At 32.2% G+C, this 14012-nt stretch overlaps 1 protein-coding gene across 1 annotated transcript; it reads left to right on the top strand.

The window, feature by feature from the left end:
- The first annotated feature begins 11405 nt into the window (after window positions 1-11405).
- LOC110101500 (acid phosphatase 1-like) lies at window positions 11406-12875 on the top strand. Its single transcript, XM_020829414.2, has 3 exons — window positions 11406-11809; window positions 12401-12610; window positions 12698-12875. The coding sequence occupies exons 1-3, from the start codon at window positions 11478-11480 to the stop codon at window positions 12873-12875; spliced, it is 720 nt and encodes a 239-aa protein (XP_020685073.1). The 5' UTR covers window positions 11406-11477.
- Window positions 12876-14012: the final 1137 nt, after the last annotated feature.

Here is a 14012-nt window from a genome sequence, read left to right as displayed (position 1 = left end):
GACGATCGTCGGCAGCAGCTATCCAGCTGGCCAGCTCAATTGGTTGATCCAATATGCCCCAATTTCAAGCCTAGACAAGCCTCTTCCATCATTTTTTGGGCTCCCAATACCATTATTTGATAATTTGAACTCAAATTTTAGATTTTTGGACCCCAACAGAGTCTATATGATGAATTTCAATATAATTTAAAAAGTTTGAAACATAAAAATTCAATAATTTATGCACCAATTAATATGATGACTTCATAAAAGTTAAAATACATTTAAGAGGATTTTACTTGGTTCACAACATGGGGGAAAGCCCACAATGGCGTCCAATAAATGGTCATGCATCGTAACTTTTTAAATCATAATTTTTTGTAATATAAGTTTTTTAAAGATCTAAAATATATTTCCAGATTCAAGTATCGACATCCCAAAATAAGGAGGACAAAGGATATATATATACAGAAAATCAACATGACCAACATGAATATCTAGGAATAAATTTTGAATTGGATACTATAATAATTAAATTCAAGACCATATGAACCCCATCTGAACATATAAATGAGGCAAATCTAAAATACCAAAAATGGCCTAATTTAAGCCAAAAGGTGCTCAAATCAAGAACTTAAAACATATTTAGGAAACTTCAAATATTAATTGGATGACCAAATGATCTCCAAATTAGACATGTTTATAGTCGAATTGAGTAGCTCAACGAGGCCAAAATTACTCAATTTTGACATCATAAAGGTGCTCAAATGCTAAATAAATGTTGTTTGATCAAGGGAATCAATATGTGTCATATGATGGAGAGTTTTGGATTATAGTTCAAATTATCAAAATGACCATCCAAAAATGCCTATGTATAGAGCATCATTCTTCATATGAGAGGATGACAAGAAAAAGAAGAGAACTAGAGGACTCTATTACATTTTCAAGCTATCGTTGCTGACGATCACCACTAGTTATTTTCACCAACAACCACCATTGTTGTCGGCGATCACTGTTAGTAATGATCGCCATCATTAGACTCTTTTCAAGATTTAACTTTGTTATTTGGTTTCAATTGTCTGCTTATGGACCTCATGCTTCTGCAATCCCTCTTATTGGGTGTTAATTATCCATATGTTGACAATCAATGTCTGTAATACCACTCAGGAAAAATTAGACATTAGTTTTGAAATAATCACCTCTTCTTTATCCTATGAGGAAGGGAGAATTATTGTATCACCCTGTCTATAGTGAATTTTTTCAACTAGTTTAGGCCTCAGTTTTTTTCCCTTAGTAAGTTTTCCACATAAAATATTTTTTGGTCTTCCTACTTTTATATGTGTGAGCTAAATTTTTGTATAATGTTGGGACGTGAAACACACTCTAGTGCTCAAATTTTCTAAAATGTAATAATTTTATCCCTAACTACTTTGAATCCTAATTATTTGAAAAACAAATTCCAACTTAGACTTTAATTGGGAATTTTTTACTATTTTATAAAATTGCTATAGAAAAAGTAAATTTTTAAAATTGTTATAGTAAGCAACTTCCTAGTATACATTTTTTTTAAAAGAATTGACCAAAATAAAAATTATTATTATGATCTAAAAAATAATGCAGTTAGAAAGCTATCTCAAACAAAACTTTAGTCACTTTGGTTGTAAAAAATGGCTTTCCATAATCATATTTTTAAAAAAAATAGTAAGAAAGCGGCAAGAAGGCGGTAACTGATGTTGATATTAGAAAAAGAAAAAGCTCGAAAGCTATCTCAAATAGACCATAAATTAATAATCTCTCTTTGTTGCATGCTTTTGTTAATAATGTGATAATATATCTCCAAAAAAATATGTTCTCTTCTGAACTATTATCTACATCAAATTTATGCTTTCAGCTAAAATATTCTGCTATGTAAAGGTTTTCGTTCGCTCCTCTACACTCTATCTTCTCCTTTTGTGTTTCGCTCTGGCAATTTTTTCCCCTTCCTTGCCCTGCTTTCCTCGGGGAAATTTTTTTGGGTTCCTCCTTCCGATCGTTTTGTTGGGTCTGGAGAGTTCATTTTCCTAGGGCCGATGCGGCCTTAGGTCTTCATCGTGTTTGTTCCGGTGATGGCTTCTTTGGCTAACCCGTGGGGCTCTCCACCTATTGTTCCTCTTTCAACTAAACCAGGTTTTTTTGCTCTTCGGGGTGGTGAGAAACCTATTTCTTCACTTTCTTTTAAGGATGTTGTTGCTGGTTTTACCGATTCGAAGGGTGAGGGCTTTGCGTTCAAAAAATCTTCTGTAAAGGTTTTCCGGTGATTTTGTTTTCGGATGAAGATGTTGTTCATCTCGCTGCTCCTTACCTGTTTACTCTTGTGGGAAAATTTGCTTTACGGCGTCCTAACTTAGATTCTATTTGTGGTTTTTTCAAAATCTTAAACTTTCTGGGAATTTTTCTATGGGGCTTTTAGGTCGGCGGCATGTTGCGATTCAACTTTCGAACGATCTTGACTATAGCCATATTTTTCTCGAATATCTTACTATATTGCTAACTGTCATATGAGATTGTTAAAATGGACACCATACTTTGATATTAAGGAGGAATCTCCTATTGTTCCGATTTGGTTGTCGTTTCCTAATATTTGTATACATTTTTTAATCAACATGTTCTACATGCTTTAGGTTCTATTTTTGGGAGACCTTTACAACCTGATCAAGCCACAGCCACTAGATCTATACCTTCGGTTGCTAGAATCTTGGTCGAAATCGATATAACTAAAAAACACCCAAAGGAAGTCTGGCTAGGTTCTGAAAATCAGGGTCATTTACAAAAAGTGGAATTTGAGAAGGTCCCTGATTATTGCAACCATTGTAGAATACATGGCCACTCTCTCAGTGAATGCTTTATTGCTCATCCTCAATTAAAAAATAAACAAAATGTCTCTAAGGATCAGCCACTAGAATCGGATAGTGCTGAAGTGAGGGAACCTGATCTCAACCAACTAGGCATAATGGAAAATTTAGGGGCTAGCATAGAAAAGGATGCGAAGGTGAAAGGTTTTATAGGAAATGAGAATACTGTTAAGAATGATAATCATTTTAAAAATACTCATAACAAACCAATTGCTCTTCCCTTAGAGGTGGTTACTGATGAGGTGAGGAAATCCCACCTTAACCATATTGGCACTATGGTTGAGGATGTTATTGTAAGTAAGGAGAATAGTTTAGAAAAAAATGTTCATAATGGTATTCAAGAGGATTCTCAAGGTGAGGAGCTTGGAGAGTGTCATATGAAGGATAATATAATCGGTGGTGGTAATAATGATTCGGAGGAGGATTTTGTGGAAAGAAGGGAAGCTAATGTTAACAGCAACAAGGACGATGGTCCTAATGAATGTAGTACCCTAAATAATATTAAGGATGAGGATGTTGAAGAAGGTGAGGTTGTTGTGTCTTCTAACATCATTGTTTCTTCAGATGAGCATGGTCAACCCAAGTTGCCTAAGTCCACGCTGGATTCTGAGGTTGCTAAGAATAATTTGAATAAAGATTTTACTATAGTCACTTCCAAAAAAAGAGCAAAAACATCAAAATTATTCTGGTATATGCTCCTAGAGTTGCTGGATCTCCTAATTTGACGAAAACGTTTTCTAATGTTTAGTTCCCTTATCTGGAATATTAGGAGGGTGGGTGGCTCTATCTCTAGGGATAGAGTGAGGAATCTTTGTAGGACTCATAAAATTTCTTTATTGATTTTAATTGAGCCTTTAATTGCTGTTGATAAATTGGATGCTACTTGTAAGTTCCTTGGCTTTAATATGGCTTTTGCTAATTGTACTAATAAAATTTGGATTTTTTGGTATAGTAACATAAAATTGACATCATTCAAGATAATGCTCAATTGGTTCATACTCTAATTGAGTGTCATAATCTTATTTGCTTTGGTTATTTTGTGTATGCTGCTTGTAATCGTCAAGGTAGGTTCCCTTTTTGGGACAATTTGCAGAATTTTGCTAAGGCTATTGATAAACCGTGGCTTATTGGTGGTGATTTTAATATTATTACCAATTCGTATGAAAGAATTGGTGGTAGTTCGCCCAATGCCTTGGCTATGGAAGATTTCAATAATATGATTTTAGATTATAACTTGCATGATATTGATTTTTCTGGAAATACTTTTATTGGGAATAGAGGTACTATGTGGCAAAGATTGGATAGAATTCTTTTCAATGGTGTGGTTCTCAACTTAATATTAATACTTTTCTTATTCCTCGTCTTATTGATGATAACGATAACATTTTTTTAACTGCTTCTTCTATTGAAAAGGAAATTTGGGATACCATTAGTAAGATGAATTCTAACTCTGTTGCTGGTGGGGATGGTTTCACTACTAAATTTTTTCAAAAGTCTTGGCAAATTATTAAAAAAGATTTAGTGGAAGCTGTTCTTAATTTTTTTATGGGTACTAAGTATTTTTCTAACACGTCTATTATTTTGGTGCCTAAAAGAGATGCTATTAACTATTGGGATGATTTTAGGCCTATCAATTTATGTTCTTTTTTAATAAATTAATTGCTAAAATTATTATGAGAATATTGTCTTTAATGTTACATAAAATTATTTCTCTTGGGCAAACTGGTTTTGTTAAGGGTCATGCTATCTTTGATAATATTCTTTTGGCTCAAGAGTTAGTGCATGATATTCACAAACCAATTTTGGGTGGCAACATGGTTATTAAGATTGACATTACCAAAGCGTATGATAATCTTAATTATGAGTTTCTATTTACTATTCTTGCTCTTTTTTGGTTTCAATGAGTTTTTTATTAACTTGGTGAAGAATAGTATTAATAACTGTTTCTTTTATGTTATCATTAATGGGAGCTCTCATGGTTTCTTTTTCTCTTCTCATGGTGTGAGACAAGGAGACCCTTTGTCTCCTGCCCTATTTATAATTGCTATGGAGTATCTTTCTAGAGCTTTGGAGAAATTGTATATGCTTCATTCTTCTATCAATTATGCTACTTATGGGGGTTATCCTATCTCTCACTTAAGTTTTACGGATGATTATATTATCCTTATGAATGGTTCTATTAAAATGCTTAATATGTTGTTTAAATGTTTGGAGCATTTCCAACTTCTGAGCAGTTTAATGATTAACAATAGTAAAAAGAGGCTTCATTACTAGTAAGCTAATTAGTTCTCAATGTATTGCTAGAATTTATAATAAATTTGGCATCTCTCACTTAACTTTGCCTTTCACTTATCTGGGTACTCCTATTTACAAGGGTACGAGAAAGTCCAATCTTTTTGATGGTATCACTTTGGCGTTGGGTAAAAAACTCAACAATTGGGCTTTCAACTTTTTATCCTATAGTGGGAGACTTGTCTTAATTAAAAGTGTTCTTTCTGCGTTGCCTATTTATCTTTTTCATACTTTAAATCCTACTATTTCTGTGTGCAATAAGATTGAAAAGATGATTAACAAAATTTTTTTGGGGCTAGAAATGGTAAATGTGCTACTCTTTGGGCCTTTTGGAATAAATGTTGTGGTTGTTTGGAGGAAGGTGGTCTGGGTTGTAAGAATTTGGTGGACATGAGTAAAGTTTTTTTCTTATAAACTCTGGTTTAACTTTAGATCTAATAAGAGTTTATGGGCTAATTTTTTACATAGCAAGTATTGTGGTATTAATCATCCCATGGTTTGTAACCCAAAAAAGGGTGACTCCTCTATTTGGAAGAGGCTTTGTAGCATCAATGGGGAGATGGAGGAGTGCATTCAATGGGGTTTTGGTTATGGTGATGTGCTTTTCTGGCAAGATCAATGGTTGGGCAATTATTCTATTGACAATTTGCTTAACACTAGATCTATTTCTACTATATTAGTTAAAAATTTCTTCATTAATGGGGATTGGAATATTGATTTGTTGAAGGATATTGTTCCTGATTTTAAACTTAACTTCAATATTAATATTCCTTTACAAAGTGATAAAGAGGATTGCATTCTTTTTACTAAGTCCCATGATGGTCTTTTTTCTTTGAAAGAAGCTTGGCTTTCTATTAAAGAGAATAGACCTCATAATCCTTTTTTCTCTGATATTTGGCATAACTCTATACCTATTTCTTTTGCTATTCTTACTTGGAGAGTCATATATAACTACATGTATGTTGATAACAATCTCAAAAGAAAAGGCTTTCAGATTGTCTCTAAGTTTTATTGTTGCCAGCATGTTGAAACTCTTAACCATGTTTTGGCCAATGGGCCAATTGTGGTTAGAGTTTGGATTCATTTTGACAATATTTTTAATTTCAATTTCATTCACGGTTTCAAGAGCATTATTGACATTTTAAAATGTTGGTTTGTTATTTCTAAAGGTCATATTAGGAATAGCCTTACCACTACTATTATTTGGTTCCTATGGAAGAGTAGGAATGAAGCTAAACATGAAGGGATCAAGATGAACGTTTCTCGTATCATCTGTTGTATTTGTGATAAAATCATAATGCTTTATGTTTCCAATCTCATTAATTCTAATAATTTCAAAGGGTGTTACAAGGTGGCTACTCACTTTAGCATTTCTAACATATCACCTTACAAAGATAGAAAGGATAGGATCATTAGTTGGCTCAAATTGGGTATTGATTGGATCAAGTGTAGCACGGATGGTTCTTATAACAGGAAGGTGGCTGGTTGTGGTGGTATTTTGATAAATTAGTATGGCAAGGTGATTAAATGTTTCGCTGGCCCTGTTTCTGGTAATTCTAGTTTTATGGCTGAGATGCATGATCTCATTTACGTCATCAATATATGTATAAAGTTAGGTATTAACAAGGTTTGGATTGAGGTTAATGTTATGCTTATTTTACACTATATTAACAATTCTCATTTATTTAATGCAGAGAATTTTTATCTGGTTAGACAGATGAAGTAGGGTCTTTCATGCATTAATTTTAAAATCTCCCACTTTTACTGTGAGAGAAATGGGTGTGCTAATGCTTTGGCCAAACTGGGTTGTAGCAATCCTGTATTCTTTGAATTTAATGAGAATGAAATTCCTTCTTTGGTTAAAGGGCCAGTTAATCTGGATCGTAGTGGTTTACCCTATATGTGACACCATTAATCTGTGGTTTTATGGTCTTTGTTCTTTTTTTGCTGGGTAGGGTTTTATTTGGGTGGGCTTGCTGGGAGGATTTTAAGGCGGTGTTGTTGGTTTTAGGATCCTTTTTTTACTTTTTTGTCTAGAGGAAGTGATTTTTTTGCTTTCCTGTAGCTGATCATAGGAGTTTAAGTTCTTTCTATTGTAGTTTTTTGTTTAGGTGGAAGCTAATGGGCTCTTTCTTACCTTCATGTTGGTCCACTGCGATATGTATTTGTTTATCAAGGGGTAGTATATTTTTTCTGTTTGTTTTGGTGGGAATGAGTTTGGGAAAAGCTGGATGATGAGGTGGTTGGATATTAATTAGTGCTTTAGTTTAAATTACAATCCCATGACTATTATCAGATGGGCTCTTCGGTTTTGGCCCTTCCATCTTATCAATCCTTTTGGTTTGGCTCGTAAGGAGGGTTTGGACATGTCCAATTGGTTTTTAATGATCTATTTTTCACTTCCTTATCACTTGCATTATGCATTTCAAATTTGTGTTGGAGGTTGTATTTTTTGCAGATTTGGCGGGCGTTTTGTGGGTTGCTTGATTCTGGAAGGAAGCATGTGAGTTTGAAAGGCCAGAGATAATGGAGGTTTGATTTATCTTTTTGCATAAGTTTTGTGCTTATTGCTATGATTTTATAATTCCTTTTTTGGGTGTTGTTGACTTGTAGCCTTAGAATGTTCTTAGGTCTTTTTATAATCTTTAGTATTAGGAACCACCGGCTTCTAGATTTTTTTTATTTTTTTTTTGTAGCTCTTCTGAGCATTAGCAAGGTGGAGGTTCCTATTAAGGACCTTGTAACCTTTTTTTTATGTTAACGCGTAGGCCCTTTTGTGGGTTTTAACAAAAAAAAATCTGCTATAAAATTAATCATAAAGTATTTTAAAATTTTATCTTTATATCTTTAGATTTTTTTACATTTTTGAATGATCAAATCATTAATGGATTATGTGTATATGTACTTTACATGCATCTGACAAATTTCAAACACACCTTCAATCAGTCCAATTATTAAAAAAAAAAAAACATTAATGAATTATGTGTCCTACGTACCCACATCATGAATAATAATTTTAATTTTAAAAATATATAACATAAATAATTTAAGTAAGCCATCTAAATAACTTGATTGCTGCTTAAGGCTTCATTTGGGACGGCTTTCTTACTGCTTCTTAAATTAGCCTTCTAGTATAAAAATTTTAAATTTTGTATGAAAAAACTGCTTTAAGAAAAAGTAAGAAATCATCCCAAACGAAGCCTAACTATAATTTTATTTTTCTTATTTTGCACTACTATAATTTTTCATAATATTATTTTTTATTTATTTTACAGAAGAATTAATTTATTTCATTTCTAGCTAGCAATCTATAACATTTTTAATACTTTTTTTTCAGTTAAGTCTTTATTAAATTTATGTATATAAATAATTAATATTACATCAATTTCAAAATATATGTAAGAGTTATGAAATACATGCCGACAAAATTTTTAATGAGGATATCATAACCTACTTTTTCAATAAAATATAGTGATAAAAATTAGGGATGAAATGTGAGAGGATATGATCTATATTAAAATTTGATTTAAATGATTTTAAAAAATTTAAATTTATTTTTAGATTAATATAACATAATTAACTATGTTTAAAATAAATTTCAAAACATTACACATTTTATTTCTTGTAAATTACTCTTTATAAAACAAGCTTAGTTCTCGAGCTAGTTCATTATTTGTCTTTGGGAATGGCATATAAGGAAGAGCAAGTCTACGCAGGCTGGCACATATCTCCAATGATAATTTTGTTTAGGTTTGAAGAGCAAGAGTTTAAGGCTTCATTTGGGATGGCTTTCTTACTTCTTTTTTAAGCAGCTTTTTAGTGGAAAAAAATTTAATTTTTGCACTAAAAAGTCGTTTGAAGAATCAATTAATAAGAAAGTCATTGCAAATGATGCCTGAGCCTTCGTTTGGGAAATCTTTTTTTACAGATTTCTAAAGCAGTTCTCTACCACAAAATATCTTGATAACAATGAAGTGGACAAAAGCTATCTCAAATGAAGCCTTTATTGTTTTTCATTTCACATCGTAGCTACAATTTCTATTTGAAAAAGTACTTTTTCGCTGCTTTTAGGAAACTCGTGTACAATAAAACTGCTTTTAACAACATATTTCAAAAAAGTTACTTTCTCTACAATAGTTTTATAACCACTTAAACAAAAAGCTACAACTATTCCAAACGAATACTAAGGGCCATTTGAGACTAATTTCTCATTGCTTTGATTTTCATACTACAACTATAATCTCAATTATCTACTATTTTTGTTTTGGTTCCTTGTTTTCAAGAAATTTATGTGGTAGAAAGTAGGATTTTACAATCATAGGTGCTATTATAACATAGCTTTAAGAAAGTAACTATTCTATTTTTCAAAAAAGATTTAGATTTTATTTGGGACAACTTTCTTATTATTTTCTAAACCAAATTTTTAATACAAAAATTTCATGAACTAGAAATTTTTGTACTAGAAATCTGCTTTAAAAAGCAATTAGAAAGTTGTCTCAAGCAAAACCTTAATATCCATGGTCATTTCCAAAAAAAAATATTTTGCCTTCAATAACTCCACAAGCCACATTTATAAAATATTGTAGCGGTCTCAAATAGAATATTTGATGTATTCTATAAGAAGCCAAAAAAATAAAAAAATAAAAAGCACAATAATGAGAATAATAGGCTATGAGAGTCCTAACTATTATCATTTATAGAATTTTATATTCTCTTTAAAAAATAGTAATTGAAGATCAACTAAATATTAGATTAGATCAGCTAATTTATCTTTAGTTTCTTATATTTGATTCATCATATGTAGAATATTTAGTCCTTTAATGTCATTAAAGATTGACAATTAGGATTCTCAAGTGAATATCACTTCAAACTCTCTTGTGAATAAGTACCCAAACTTAGCTTATTGTTGATGGATTCTTCTCAATTTTGGATCTTTGGACTCTAAAACTCTTTGCATTGTTGTTAAAGCCATGGTATTGGCCAAAGACATGTGATATTAATCTTGAATAATTTATATTAATTATTCTTAATATAATTTCATTGTTATGGCCAGCAAAACTCTGAAATGTCAGGGCAAAAATTATTGATCCAATTAATTTTCGGTTCTATTCATATTGACCCGAAATTCAAAATAGTTTGAAATTCATCTTTTTATTAGCCAGGTTTGGATTAAATGGGTCATTTTTAAATTAAATAGGTCATATTTGAATTAAATGGGTCATTTTTATTTAAAATTTGGTACGTGTTATATAAAAATTCGTCAAATGAGTCGAATTCGAGATCAGTAAGTCTGAATCAAGTTAAATTTGATTCAAATATCTTAAATGGGATTGGATCAATATGTTTACCTTTGAATTTCTTATATATAATCTTTCTAATTTGAGATTCTTAAGTAAATATTAAAAAAAAAAAAAACTCATATTATATTTTCATTCATAGGAATTTGTCCTCACATGCAAGGAGATTAAAAATAAAGAGAGAAGAGGGAGAAGACAGGAGGAACTTTGATTGTGACAAATATTATAAATTATACATTAGTTTTCTTTTATCATTACCAATTAGAGAGTCCTGATGGTTTGAACCAACAAAATGCTGATGGTTTGAACCAACAAAATGCTAAGCTAGATGCGTTAAAATTTGAACAAATAAAAACAAGATTATTTTAAATAAAAAATTGTGTTGTACCGTAGAAGCTAATAACAAATACCATAGATTGTAGAAATCTTCCTTCTCATGAAAACCTAGTTTTGTCAATTTTCGATCTTTTTCCTAAGGATTTACACACCCGAATATCAAATATACGATGCAATGATACTTCATAATGATGAAGCATATCGAACATATGGCACCAACTTATCTCATTCTTTTTTTTTAATAGATCCCTCATATTCATATTCTATCATATCAGTCTCTTTGCGTTCATATCAATGCATCATAAATCCACTAATGCTTAGCTTGGTAATTGGTGGGTGAGTGCAGTTGGGAACCCCCAACTCATGCTCGAGTCCCTCATGCAGCAACACCCCCTCTAGGGGGGACCCAATAAGTACAGATCACGAGTAATAATAGACGTAGGGTGCTCGTCTAGATCAGCCGACGAGACTAACGGACATCGTGCTGATACTCTCCGTTCCAAAAAAAATCAATGCATCATAAGACCAAACCAATCATATCTCCACCTATAAAAACCCCCACAACTCTCCAAACTTTTCAACCCTTATTTTCACCATGCATCTCCTTCCCTTCTCCATTTCCCTCTCTCTCCTCCTCCTCTCCTTCTCCTTAGCAGAATGCCGCCGTGACGCCTTTAACAAAATGCCATCACATCAAATCCACCCTCTACGCCGGCTAACTGGCTCCGCAGGCTCGACCATGAAAGTAAAGAATTTGTCGTGCTCAAGCTGGCAACTCGCCGTGGAGACCAATAACTTGCGTGATTGGGACTCAGTTCCCGCTACATGCGAGTCCTATTTCGGCCATTATCTCTTAGGTCAGAGGTACAGAGAGGACTCCAGCATGGTTACGAAGGAGGCCGCAAAGTATGCTCGAGAGCTTCAGCTTTCCGGCAATGGAAAGGATGTTTGGATCTTTGATATTGACGAGACTTCCCTATCTAACTTACCTTTCTTCTCCAAGCATGGCTTCGGGTATTGTTGAATCATTTGCGTATATATTATCAATATTTCTAGCAAGATCTATTAGAATTATATATAAGTAATTTTGTGCATGTGAAGATTTTAAAAAATATGGATTTTTTTTAGATTTTTTTTTTTTTGCTTTGCTTTTCAAACTCTGGCTGCAAAATTTGGGACAGCTTTGATTTTCAAACCAATATTTCAAAATACTGTAGTCATTTAAATATACTATATGCTTTCATTCGGGACAGCTTTGATTTTCATAACGCAAGCATAATTTTTATTTGACCGTTATTTTTTTAACTGTTATTAATAATTTTTTTATACGAGGAAGCTATTTTCTACATCAGTTTTCTAAAAAAATTATTTTCTTTGTAAGAGTTTATAATCACTTTTATAAAAAAAATTATAATCATCCAAAATAAACCCTATATCTCATTCATATTTTTTTTTTTTTGAATATTACAAACCAAATATAATATCAATATGGGCTTAGCATCTTCTTATTTGCGGATGAGGTTTTTTTTTTTTTCTGATCATGAAAAAATCATATGCAAAATTTAGTTATAGTTTTTGAATTTATATCACTGATGATTGTGTCAGAGTGGAGCCGATCAATGATACACTATTCGATGAGTGGTCGGCGAAGGGGGCGGCGCCACCGCTGCCGGAGAGTCTAAAGCTGTATAAGGAAGTGCTCTCGTTGGGGATAAAGGTTGTGTTTCTCACGGGGAGGACGGAGAAGGACAGAGAGATCACAGCTCTTAATCTCAAGAGGGCTGGTTACCACTCCTGGGAAAAGCTCATATTGAGGTGCGTAGTTTTATTATAATTATTAAAAAATACAAAAAAAAAGGTGAAAATTTCCATTTTAATACTGTTTTATTATTTTTATTTAAGAAAAGCGAATGAGGTGACGATAACTGCGCTGCAATATAAATCGGCGGAGAGGCTAAAATTGACCGAACAAGGTTACAAAATCGTGGGAAATATCGGTGATCAGTGGAGCGATATCTTGGGCTCACCGGAAGGTGAGCGCACCTTCAAGCTGCCGGACCCTATGTATTACATAAGCTGATCAAGCTAAAGAATTGTTTTGGCCTTGTTTGAACCATTGAGTCTGAACTCTTTTCTTATTTCTCTCTTTCTCGAAAAAATTATGAATAAGCTAAAGAGGATTTTTATTGTGCTTTTACTCTTCATATGATTATGAGATTGAGGCTTCGTTTGGGACGACTTTTTCATTGATTTCTAAAGTTTTAATACAAAAATAAAAAATTTTGAACTAAAACTCCGTTTTAGAAAGCAGTAAGAAAGCCGTCCCAAACCAAGCCTGAATCTCATATGTATCAAATTTATGCTTCCATTAATAATATTCTCAAATGTTGTTGTAACAATGCTCTGAGTTCTCAGTTGGAAGATCACCTATAGTTTTTATGATTATTTAAGTTTATTTGGAACAAATTTTTTATTGTTTTCTAAAGCAGCATTTTGGTACAAATTATTTTCAATTCAAAAATTTTATATTAAAAATTGCTTTAGAAAATAGTAATAAAATCATATATCTCAAACATAGCCTGAGGCTTCGTTTGGGACTGATTTTTTACTGCTTCTAAATCTGCTTTTTAGTAAAAAAATAAAAATTTTGTACGAAAAATTTGCTTTAAAAAATAGTAAAAAGGCCATTACAAAAGAAACTTAAGTAAATGTGATATGATAGAATATAAGGCATCACAAGTGGGTTAAGCAGATACAACATTGCCCAGAGCAAAGAACAAACTTTTCAATAAAAGACTAAGCATCAAAAGCAAATAATAAAATCTCCTAACTATTTATGATTGTTTGTGCATTTTTTGAGACTTTGCAACAAAGAAGTCTTAAAAGATAATTTTTTCTTATTAGTTGCCTAATCTGAAGAAATATGAGTGATTCTCATTTGGGACTTAGAAGTGTGTCAAGATATTAAAATATTGTACCTAATGATAATTCAACAAAGAGTTTCCTTGAAGTCCAAAGAGAAACGTTATGTTGACATCAAATAATGTTCATGACATAGGAGATTATAAAGTTCATCACTAATCAATAAAGCTTCAAGTGCTGGTTTAGAAAGTAGCATTAATTAGCAAGGGCAGAACTACCTTCTTTTTTGAGGACGAGTAAAATAAGATTGTGAAATGCATAATTTTATGTATATAACATAAAAGAAATTTTTTCT

The sequence above is a fragment of the Dendrobium catenatum genome, unplaced genomic scaffold (assembly GCF_001605985.2).
Source record: "Dendrobium catenatum unplaced genomic scaffold, ASM160598v2 fragScaff_scaffold_1067, whole genome shotgun sequence".
Lineage (NCBI taxonomy): Eukaryota > Viridiplantae > Streptophyta > Magnoliopsida > Asparagales > Orchidaceae > Dendrobium > Dendrobium catenatum.
The sequence above is the reverse complement of the archived record's forward strand: the minus strand, read 5'-3'. Positions and strand labels throughout refer to the sequence as shown.

Coding starts and splice junctions, on each gene's coding strand:
- LOC110101500 (XM_020829414.2), top strand. CDS start 11,478: ATGCCATCACATCAAATCCACCCTCTACGCCGGCTAACTGGCTCCGCA. Junction 11,810..12,400: donor TTCTCCAAGCATGGCTTCGG/GTATTGTTGAAT, acceptor TGATTGTGTCAG/AGTGGAGCCGATCAATGATA. Junction 12,611..12,697: donor TGGGAAAAGCTCATATTGAG/GTGCGTAGTTTT, acceptor TTTTTATTTAAG/AAAAGCGAATGAGGTGACGA.